This window comes from Carassius carassius, chromosome 27, assembly GCF_963082965.1.
Source record: "Carassius carassius chromosome 27, fCarCar2.1, whole genome shotgun sequence".
Lineage (NCBI taxonomy): Eukaryota > Metazoa > Chordata > Actinopteri > Cypriniformes > Cyprinidae > Carassius > Carassius carassius.
Genome location: NC_081781.1, coordinates 22,816,742 through 22,829,113, shown reverse-complemented (window position 1 = coordinate 22,829,113; position 12,372 = coordinate 22,816,742). Strand labels below are relative to the sequence as shown.

The 12,372-nt window shown below is 33.0% G+C and overlaps 1 protein-coding gene across 1 annotated transcript; it reads left to right on the top strand.

The window, feature by feature from the left end:
• Positions 1–2,466: 2,466 nt before the first annotated feature.
• Positions 2,467–12,054, top strand: stxbp6l (syntaxin binding protein 6 (amisyn), like). The gene is made up of 7 exons (XM_059513151.1): positions 2,467–2,681; positions 3,809–3,976; positions 4,079–4,209; positions 4,282–4,531; positions 4,650–4,748; positions 6,998–7,182; positions 11,066–12,054. The coding sequence occupies exons 2-7, from the start codon at positions 3,820–3,822 to the stop codon at positions 11,084–11,086; spliced, it is 843 nt and encodes a 280-aa protein (XP_059369134.1). The 5' UTR covers positions 2,467–2,681; positions 3,809–3,819; the 3' UTR covers positions 11,087–12,054.
• Positions 12,055–12,372: the final 318 nt, after the last annotated feature.

Here is a 12,372-nt window from a genome sequence, read left to right as displayed (position 1 = left end):
ATACATTTGAGGCATTAGTTTCTCCTCTGCACTCGCATGATAGGCACTGAAATATGCGAATTTGAATGCACTCTTTGCTATGATCACCACTGAATTAGAGTTTATCCTTTAACATGCATGAAAGACAAAGTCTGGATGTTTTCCACTGAACCCCTTACAACTGGATCTCCTCTTGGTTCTGTCCAAGATGACACACTTGACATTTTTCATACGTGGCATTCTCTGGAGACGTCATATCAAACTTGTTACTTGTCATGTTGTTTATAGCACCAATGAACCGTACAGTAACAAAGACATTTCATTTTTAAATTCAAACCATTGTTTTTGTAACGTCCATGTTTTCTGTATTAATTTTGTATGATTCGTTTACAGTAACCCTGAAAAATGACACCCCCATGCCTTTACGATGACAAGCGAAAAGCACTTAACATTGGCTCCTTACCTCACCCTTGAATGTGCCAATACACTGAAGAGTGCGATCTGCATCAGGTGTCAGAGGGAAACGTCTGAATTGTGTGCATATATATATATATATATATATATATATATATATATATATATATCAGAACTGGACTCCAGCGTGTCTGTTCATGTTTAGCTTCAGTGAACACAGAGCTGTTCCTCTTTTATGAACCTCGTGTTTTTCATTAAAACTGATATTGACCGCCTGCTCTGTCTCATTCTGTTAATTGCTTTTAAATTCTGACTTTATAGGGAGGTATCAGCCACAAGCGGATTGCTGTGGGCCTTGAACAGAATAAATGGAAAACAATGCAACTTTATTAATCCCTGAGGGGTGATTTAGCAATAACCATCAATAATGAGTCATCAAAAAGAGACACTGGAGCTGTTGTTCTCAAATGGGGGTGTGACCCAATAAACAAATCAGCAATACTATACATTTTTAAAATGGAAGGGGAAAATTGTTCCATACATTTTGCTGTTATTGTCAAATTTGCATATTCTCAAAATAAACAGTATTTTTGTGTAAATTCACCTGTCGGTTGATAATATGTCCAGTATACTGATACAACATTTGAGGCAGTTCTTGTTATGTGTGTTAAGCTGTAAATTGCACTTGCTTGTTTGGGGACACTTTTTTTGTTCATTATTATTATATTTTTATAAGATATTTATAATATTACAAAAGATTTATATTTCATATAAATATTATTATTTTGAACTTTCTATCCAATAATTAGATAACCCGGAAAGAATGGTTTCCACAAACTGTTTTCAACAATGAAAATAAGAAATGTTTTCTTGAGCAACAAATCAGCACTGCGACACTGAAGCAGTCATATTTGGTATCAATGAGATAGTAGTCTACTTTTTAAATATTTTAAGTTATTATTTTATTTTATTTTACTTTATTTGTGGGGGGACCGAGTACTAAGCATCAGTTCACTGGAATTGTGCCATTACTATTATATTTTGCATGTTATATTTTTCAGTTTTAGTTTCAGTTATATAATAACCTCACAATGAAGACTGGAGTAATGGCTGGTGAACATAGTTTTGCCTCCACATTTTAAAATATATTAAAAACCTTACACTATTTACAATATTAATGTTCTACTGTATTTTTGATCAAAGAAATGCAGCCTTGTTGAGAATAAGATACTGTGTACATATTCTATTATATTTTATTATTTCATTATACCAAATGGCACAAAAACATACTTATCAATTTATTCATATTAGTTTGTTTGTTCATTTATTGAATTATTTATTTATTCTAGTGCTGTCAATACATTAATCGCATCCAAAATAAAAGTGTTTGTCTACATAATATATGTGTGTACACTGTGTATATATATATATATATATATATATATATATATATATAGAGAGAGAGAGAGAGAGAGAATATGTTATGTTTATATATTAAATAAATGTATTTATAACATAAATTATATGAATATAAATATAAACATATAACTACCTGTAAATATGTTTTTTTAATACATACTGTATTGTGTATTTATATATATATATAATACATTTATGCAGTAAACATATATAATGTAAACAAAACAAATAAAACTTTCATTTTGTATGTGATTAATCTCGATTCATCTTTTGGCAGCACTAATTGACAATTTATGAATTTCAGTTAAGATGATATGCTAAGGAATTATTTATAGTGAAATATATATATATATATATATATATATATATATATATATATATATATATATATATATATATATATATATATATATATATATATATATATATATATATATATTAGTAGTCCCTTATAAACCTCTGTGTTTTCAGCTCTTAAATGAAGACACATTTGATATCAATTTATTCAGCTGTTGATAAAATCAGTCTCAAGTCTCCCAATCTGCCCTCCAACCACCAACCGGGCTGCACGTGATCATCACCGCTAGTTTCCAGTGTGTGTGTGTGTGTGTGTGTGTGTGTGTGTGTGTGTGTGTGTGTGTGTGTGCCTACAAGCCGCTAAACTAGACAGCTTGTTTGAGCTCAACTGACTCAGACGCGTCTATGATCCCTAAAGTGCTCTCTCAGGAGTCAGCTCACTCAAGTATAGCACACAGCCTGCGGGTTTTCTGCGGGGCTTGCCTCTCGTGAGATGAGATGCGGGATAAAGATGGCTTGAGGCGCAGACACAGACAAGGCTCGAGGGAGAAGAAAGCTTCAGGAAGGAGAAGGTGTGTTGATTCATCTGTTTATTCAAAGATTTGTGTGGTTTTAGCAATTCACAAAGTTGTTATGTGTTCGGAAAATTAAAGTGCAACAGGTGAACCAACGTGTCATTTAGATTTGAAATGTGTTAACTTTTTAATAAATACATTTAACATTCAAACGTCGGTTGTTTTAAAACGTAATATTAATTCAATATCGATTCACGTTGTCACTTGTGAATAGCCTCAATATATCTCAATATAGATATATAACTTAAACTTGACTAAACTATATATATAAAATATATTTTATATAAATATATTTATACTGTTTAATTATTTTTAAATCTTAGAAAAATTTTATTTTTGTTAGGGGAAAAAAGTTTTCAATTTTAATATATTTTAAAATGTAATTTATTCCTGTGATGAGTTTTCAGCATCATTCCTCCAGCTTCAGTGCCACATGATCTTTCAGAAATCATTCTGATGCTGATTTGCTGCTCAAGAAACATTTATTATTATTATCAGAGATGAAAACGGTGTGCTGCTTAATATTTTTGTGAAAACTGATACTTTTTTCATGATACTTAAAAATAAATAAAAAATAAAGTAAAATTACAGCAGTAGTTTTGTTCTAAAAGTATTTAATGCAAAACAAGAATTTAAAAGTTTATTATATATATATATATATATATATATATATATATATATATATATATATAGGCCTACATATTATTGCAATAATTTGTGTAATAAGTCAAAAAACAGTTAATGAAACCGCAGAAATGTAAATATTAAATGACCAATAAATCTTAATCAGTTAAAATTATTTATTATGTTTTATAATGGCAATCGACTCAAATTCTGCATGCTAACATTTGTTATTATTATCAGTGCTGAAAGTGTTGTGCTGCTTAATTTTTTGTGGAAATGGTGAAATTTTCATTAATCTTTTTGCTTTCTCAAAGTTCAAAATTTCAGCTATATATATAATATGAAACAGCAGAAATGTAAATAGTAAACTGTTGAACTGACAGAGAAATATTAATCTGTTTAATTAATTTATGTTTTGTAATGGTATTTGGTTCAAACTATGTGTTTGCCATTGAGCACAAAATATGTTTTGTTCATGTTTTTGGAAACATTTCTGAAAGGCATATTGAAGATGAGCATTCAGTCAGCCATCAGCCGTGAGATCTTTGTCCCAAGAGATGAAAAGTTACTGGTAGCCATCGAGGTGAGGAGGAGGATGAAGAGGAAAGGACTGTCCTTCCTCAATGCAGGTCGCAAGCGGGACTACTTAACCTACCTCTGCCTGTCAGGTAACGTCTTCAGAAACTCAAAGTATCTAGTTACTAGTTTAATCATTGTCAAACAGTCAGATGTTCTTGATGTTTGATAGAGACGTCCTTGTTTCCATGTAGTTACTAACAGCAGACCAGCTCAAGTCCTCATTACTAAAGTTAAGAGGTCTCGAGGCACAAGACAGCTTGCTAAAAGGTCTCAATGGTCCGTGGAGCAGCTGCGGCAGGTCAATGGCATCAACCCCGATAAGGTGACCATCCTTCTTACTGCAGATTTTATTTTTCAGGATAGTGTGTTACTTTGACTGAGTGCATATTTTCAGGACACTCCTGAGTTCGACCTAGTGTTCGACCGCACCACTGATCAATGGACGGCCAGCTCAGCTGCAGAGAAATGCATGTTTGTGCAGGTTCTGTACCACTCTTGTCAAAACTACTGGGAGGCCAAGCTTGCCCAAGCCAGCCCAGCATCCCCTGCAGACCAGAAGACCCCGGGAGCAACGGAGAACAAGAAGAGCCCTGGAGCTCCAAGCCAAACTAGCTTTGTCAACTGTCAGCAGAAGCTAATGGGAGGTGAGCAGGCTGAGAAAGACAGTCACTGTATTGACCTCTGAACCTGAACCTGAGAACTAGAACAAAACAAAGCCCTGTCTTTCTTTCTTTCCTTCTTTCTTTCTTATCCATATTTCAGATGCTTGTTCTGTTTATATGGTTATCTACCGCTGCAAGATTTTTTTGAACAGAATGAAGAACAGTATGACAGCAAACCAGGGCCGTCCTCAGCGTGAAGGTAAGTAGGAATGTGTGTGTGTGTTTGTTTTCCGTTGTGATCAAATTGGTGTCATATGTGACCCTGGACCACAAAAGCAGTCTTAAGTGTTAATTTTATTCGAAATTGAATAAATAAGCTTTCCATTTATGTATGGTTTATTGGTATAGGACAATATTTGGAAATTTACTAAATATCTTCATGGAACATGATATTTACTTAATATTCTAATGATTTTTTGCATAAAAGAATAATCTATAATTCTGACCCATACAATGTATTTTTGGGTATTGCTACAAATATACCCCAGTGACTTAAGACTGTTTTTTTTGGTCCAGGGTCACATATGGTTTTGAAAAACATTTATACCATTTTTAAACAAATGTTTAAATTGAATGATGGTTTAACCATTAAGAAAACAGATTTTTTTTGTATACCTTGAAAACATGTAATAAATAAATAAATACAAATAAAAAGTATGCCTTTTAACCAATAATTCAGTTTTTTTTAAATAAAGTAATAAAAATAATAATTTTATAAAACATTTTAACTAGTGTTGTCAAATTATTACTTGCATCCAAAATAAAAGTTTTTGTTTACATAATATATGTGTGTATTGTATATTTATTAAGTATATATAAATATCACACAATTTTGTGCATGTTGGTGCAACTTGGTAGATAAAACGTTATTATTATTATTATTATTATTATTTATTTTAATAATATTAACTAAGGATTTGTTTTCAGGAATAATAACATTTTTATATCACTGCATTTTAATAATAATAATAATAATATCACCTTTATTATTTATACTTTTTAATATTTATTTTCAACAATGTTTACTTCTAATTATCATCTTTTGTTTTCAATAATGTTTTTATATTGTTTTCCTAATAATAATAATAGTAATAATAACAATAATAATTATTATTCGTACTTAATGTAATTATTAATATATATATATATATATATATATATATATATATATATATATATATTAATGCTGTCAATTTTTTTTATTGCGATTAATGATTAAAAACGCATAAGTTATGTGTATTCTGTGTACATTTTAATGTATAGATAAATACACATACATACAGTATATATTTTGAAAAAAAATTAATGTTTACATGTCTGTATTTATATACATATAATTGAAATTATAAATAAATATACTTAATATATAAACAAAATATTTTTCTGAAATATATACATGCATGTGTGTATCTTTATATAAATATAATAAATATACACAGTACACACACACATATATTATGCAAACAAAAACGTTTATTTTGTATGCGATTAATCGTTTGACAGCACTAATATATATAAAACAAATTAAGAATAAAAAACAACAACAACAACATGCTCCTCATTGAAGAGGTGTATCCAAAATATTAATAGTCATTTTTTTTTAATAAATTACTATAAAAAGAAAGAACCATAATGTCATTGACCCCTGGACAGTCTATTAGAAATGCATCTTTTCGGTTCATTTCCATCCTGCTCTGTCTGTGTGGTTGTGTGGGTCGGATCAGTCAGGGTCCAGGCAGGAAGAGAGGGCTCTTTGTCGGCGGGAGGTTGTTTATAGTGCTCCTCTGACAGATCCCCCAGCAGCGCCAGAGAATGGTTCCATTGCAAAGAGCACCCGATTAGTTCAGAGGCCACTTTGTTCTGATGAAGGCATGCGCGGGAACACAAAGACAGGCGTTGAGGAGGGGGAGAGGAGCGGAGATGAGTGAAGTGGCACCAGCCTTCCCAGCGGATCATGGATGAATGGTGTGTAATAAATGGGAGAGGTGCCAAGCTGCCCTGGAGCCACCAGTCCACACACCTCAGCCCTACTCACAGACTGCCATGTCTGTTTCACACAATTAATGAGTGTATGATAGCTGCAGTTGTCATTTTCTGTTGTCCCCTTTCATGTTCATTAGTACATAAAGTAAGCCTATTTCACATAAGATCAAAAGATCAGAAACAGAGACACAAAAACACATCCTAAAGCCATGCTTTCAGTCGCTGATCAGGACTATTTGTTTTCCATCGCACTAATAGGAAAGCATTCAACTGAAATGGGACCAGCAGCTTTATTCCAGAGCAGCAGCAGACAGCAGTGGAAGTTTCTCTTCCGCTATATACTGCATTAAACATGAGTCTATTTAAAATCAAATCTATTTAGTGACCTACACAGTAAATGTGTTAAATAAATGAATGTTTGGAACTGGACATGATGCTCATGTGTGTTTCGGGATATTTCCACAGCAGCAGCTGTTGAAGCATCCAGGAGCAGGAGCAGCCCGTCTCCTCCGACGGTGAGGAAGATGGGGAACGTGATGCGGAGGGCCAGTCAGGTTCTGAGTGAACGCGGGGAGCGTCTGATGAGGGCCGGCGATGAAACCAGCCGCTCGCTGCACGGGGCCAGAGAGTTTGCAGAAACTCTGCAGAAGGTGAGCTACTCTGATTTACTCCAAATTGAACTGTCATGAACAACCAGGCAATGAAACAGATGTAAAGATACATGTTTCTATACTGTATATGTGAGTGAGTGTGTGTGTGTGTGTGTGTAAAATGTCAGTTTCCATTTCCAGACATATATTTTGCCATTAATTGTAATAATCCATTGAGGTTTTTGTCTGACAGCAGCAGTGCTCCACACAGAGATCTGACCTGATCATCATCAGTCTCTCTGGAAAGACATGAAGAAACAGAGCAAACTGAGACGGACTCAGTCCAGAAGAACTGTTCCAGCATCTCCAAGATGCTTCCAGAAACCAACCTGCAGAACTAACGGAAAAAATATGTGCACCAAAAGCTGCTTTAAACACAAAAGATGCCCACACCAATGTTGATCTAATTTAGTTAATAGAAGTTAAAGGATAAAGAAAATCTATTTATGATATTATTTTTGACAGTATCCATTTTACATCATTTTACATCATTTTTACACAAGTACCTAAAACTTTTAACAGCAGTGTAGCTTCAACGGTTTCTTGAAGTGTCTCGGAGACGTTGGAACAGTTCTTCTGGACTGAGTCCGTCTCAGTTTGCTCTGTTTCTTCATGTTATTCCAGACAGACTGATGATGATGAGATCAGATCTCTGTGTGGAGCACTGACTCCTTGTGCAAACAAAAACCTCACTGGATTATTACATTAAATAGCAAAATGAATGTTTGGACATGGAAACTGATATTTCCTACTGACACAATACAACTAAAGATAGAAATAACTGACCATTTTTTAGTTGGTGAAAATACTAGTGTTCTAATCATTTTGTCCACCAGTGTGTGTGTGTGTGTGTGTGTGTGTGTTATATATATATATATATATATATATATATATATATATATAAATAATGTACTAGTGCTGTCAAACGATTAATTGCGATTAATTACATCCAAAATATACGTTTTTGTTTACATAATATATGTGTTTTCTGTGTATATTTATTATGTACAGTGTTGGGGAGTAACTAATTACATGTAACGGCGTTACGTAATTTAATTACAAAATTATTGTAACTGTAATTAGTTACAGTTACTAAGGAAAAATGAGTAATTAAATTACAGTTACTTATGAAATTTTTAACGATTACAAAGGGGATTACATTTGAATATTTACACACATCCACATACAGATTTAACTGATTTCTTTCCCAAATTGCACTGACTATTCTGAGACATACCGCCCTAATAATTTCCGGGATGCGGAAATACAGTCTGCTTCGTAGAATCCAGTCATAAAAACGAAATGCCTAACGCGGACGGAATAGGCTATGCCACATTTTGGATGACTAAATCAAAAGTAGGTCAGTACACTTGAATCAAAACATGACATCGACTAGTGTCTGTGAATATAAGGCCCCAAAAATGCAATATATGACTTGCACATTCTGCGTGTCTGTGGAAATCAGGCGCGGACTGGACACCGGGAGAACCGGGACAATTCCCGGGGCCTGGCAGCCGATTTTGCCCGCTATTTTAATATCATTATTGTATAATTGCCTGCCGAATGTACTAAAGCGATCATTTGCGAATCCGCCATTTGATAATTAAATCTCTAATAAGTCATGACTCGCGCGCTCTCCGCGCCTCCGCAAAACGGTTTGGATCAGACTCAGAGAGAGAGAGAGAGAGGGGGAGAGAGAGGACGGACTGCTGGAGCAGAGAGCCAGAACTATACTGTTCAGGGTTTCAGGTCAGTTTCATCTGTAAAGATGCTTTTTTGTCTTAGTTTATTTATTTATTTATTTAATCAAGCAGCAGCACGTTGCTCATCAGTCATCACTCAAAATACTATATAAAGGACATCATTATTATCAGTTGTAATGTTACAGTAGGAATTTAGCTGAAAAAAAAATCCGATTTTTTTTAATAGGTTTAGGGGGAGCTACGACAGACAACAACACAACCCTTACGAAAATTAACATTTTAATATTTAACTATAAACCCAGGGAAAATGGTTACTATTGTTTAACTGTGATAACCAAAAATGCTAAATTATTTTACAAATGTATTTATTTAAAAATAAATACAAATCAATTTGCAAAAAAAAAAAAAAAAAAAACAAGGTTATTTTACTTTTATATAGGCTAATAAAAGCATGGTAATTTTTTGTAAGGGAAAAACATGACTCATGTACAGTATTAGGATTTTTCTATAAAGATATTGTAGTATTGTAGAGTATTGTATTGTAAAGTATAGTTTTGTTCAATCTTGAGTATTAAGGTCATGAGAGAAATGGATAACAGGACATAATAAAGAGACTTGAAGAGAAAAATGGAAGTGAAGGTGCAGTTCAGGAGAGAACTTTTAATTATTTTGCATGTCCCCAAATTAAAGATTCAAACCTTTTTTATGTCAGGTCCATACAAAAAATAGTTTTGTCCATGAATTTGTTTGTATGAGTTTGAATTTTCCAGTCTGAATTTTTTTCCCAGTCCGCCCCTCCTGTAAATTAATGGCAAAGACATGGTTTCATTTACTACACATAGGCCTACTGAAGCTCGCAGTGTTTTCAACCTCTGCTGCCTCAATATAGGAGTACACAAGCACATAAACATAATTTCTAGAACTGCTCTGTGTCACTTCATGTGCATTTTACTTATTTTGAGAAAACTATCATCATATACAGAGACAGCAGTTTCAAAAAAACACCAATGTTTCAGGATTTTATTACACAGAATACGTCACATGCTTATTAGATAACTGTATTTAAGTTGATGTATATGCTTTTATTTATTATTCTTTAATTTTCACAAATTTAGAAAAGTAATCAAAAAGTACTCAAAAGTAATTAGTTACATTACTTTAATAAAGTAATTGAAAAAGTTACACTACTATTACATTTTAAACAGGGTAACTTGTAATCTGTAACCTATTACATTTCCAAAGTAACCTTCCCAACACTGATTATGTATATATAAATACATACACATGCATGTATATATTTCAGAAAAATATGTTGTTTATATATTAAATATATATATTTCTAATATAAAATATGAATTTTAATATAGACATGTAAATGGATTTCAAAATTTTCAAAATATATACATGCATTGTGTGTATTTATATAAACATAATAAATATACACAGAAATCACATATATTATGTAAACAAAAACGTATATTTTGGATGTGATTAATCGCAAGTAATCGTTTGACAGCATTATATACACGCACACACATTTATCTTTTAAATATAGAATTAGAAAATTTAGTAAAACGCATTCAAATATTAATTATTTAAATTATTAAAATGTTATCAGAACAGTAATATAATATAATATAATATAATCACTGTTGTTTATGTTTTAAATGTTATGCTACCCAAGGCTGCATTTATTTGATCAATATGCAGTAAAAACAGTAAAAACTTTTTTTTTTTCTATTTTAATGTATTTTAAAATGTAACTTATCCCTGTGATGGCAAAGCTTGAATATTCAGAAGCCATTACTCCAGTCTAATCATTGGAATATGCTTAACTGCTGCTCAGGAAACATTTCTTCATATTATCAATGTTGAAAACAGCTGTGCTGCTTAATATTTTTGTGGAAAACCTGATACAGTTATTATTATTAATTATTTTTTTTTAGGTTTAAAAGAGCAGAATTCATTTGAAATAAAACCTCTTCTTTTTTCTAACAATGCAAAAGTCTTACTGTCACTGTCAATCAGTGTAATAAATAATATACTATTTAAAATGTGTAGTCAGGAGAAGTTATGGCTGGGTTCTGGAGGGGAAACAACAGCATTGTGTATAACTAGTGACCATTTCACTTAATTATATTTAATGAAACTAAAGCATCACATTTTCTTTATTCCCACAGCTGGCTCTGAAGCAGATTTAGAGGTGGTCCTGAAGCCCTGTAAACACAGTTTAATTAAAAAGAAGCTCCTAATCGTCTGGTCGCTGGAAAATCTTCAAATGTAACTTCTCATCCAATTCAAATGCTGTTTTTGAGTCCGAGGCACTTTGTTCAGCTTCCTCTTCACCTGCAGACTGGACTCATATTTATGTATTTTGTTTTTCTTAATGCATTTGCAAGCCATTGAGCATTTTAAGCAGTGACTGATTTGCAGATCTGTTTATTCTGCCCTTTCTACAGTGAGCACAGTTTAATATAGCAGCAGGTGGCTGCTCCTTTCTGTAGGTTTAGCACTTCAGCTTATTGGAAGCACCATTTCTTTTCCATTAACAATATAGTAATTATTTATTTTGAACTCTTAAAATAATAGGATCATATAGATTATAATTGCCCACATGATAATGGTTAAGTTAACAGTGGTATATTACTTCATTTGATATAACACACAGAGATACTCGTCTGTATGGTCCTCTGATCTTTAGTTCTGGAAGCTGCTTTTATCTGCTTTTTAGATTAAGTTCCTTAAAGATGCTACAAGCTGTTTTATTTCATTGTGAACACAGTGTTTATTTGAATGTGATCTGTGTGTGAATAACGCTGTCAGTGCAGTCTTCGTCTGCTGATTCTGTGTAATGTGATAACAGTCAGCTTTGTTTGTGTGATTGTGATCAGCAGTAGCAGGAGCTGCGTGCCATTAAGAGGCCAGAGGGTGTTTTCCGCATGGAGTCGGACTCCCTGTTTGGTGTTGGCATGTGTGATGCATCCTGATTTCTGCTCATGTCCTTATGTTGTCTCCTTGGCCTGCGTTTTATAGCCTATTGCTTTTATGTCCAGTTTAGATTTCATTATATATATGTGTAACAGAGAATTGTATCTGTCTTTGTCTGTGCTCCTGTACACGTTAAATGTGTAAACCCCCATCATTTGAGCAATAAATGACAGGGGACCTACTTGTAGTGAAATGTGTATTGTTGCATGATATATCCGTGGGGGCTGTCTTTGAACCTTCTGTCCACTAGATGGCGCTCGAATACAAACAGTTCAACATCCTGCAGAAAATCCTCTATCAATAACCAAATAAAGAAATAATTTAAGGTTTTCAGTGCAGCAAAGTAAAAGGGGGACATAACAAATGTAAAAAAAAAAAAAAATAATTCTGAAGTGTGTATATTTGCAAGTCGGATGCATCCTGATTTGTTGTTTTAGTCATATTTCTAGAAAACCCATATGTGCTCATACACATATTTCTTGTTAACTGATGTAGCATT

Bases quoted from the DNA above. Each gene is read 5' to 3' on its own strand.
- stxbp6l (XM_059513151.1), top strand. From the start codon at position 3,820: ATGAGCATTCAGTCAGCCATCAGCCGTGAGATCTTTGTCCCAAGAGAT. The intron at 4,210-4,281 runs GTGACCATCCTT...GCATATTTTCAG, and splicing joins ATGGCATCAACCCCGATAAG to GACACTCCTGAGTTCGACCT. The intron at 4,749-6,997 runs GTAAGTAGGAAT...ATATTTCCACAG, and splicing joins GGGCCGTCCTCAGCGTGAAG to CAGCAGCTGTTGAAGCATCC.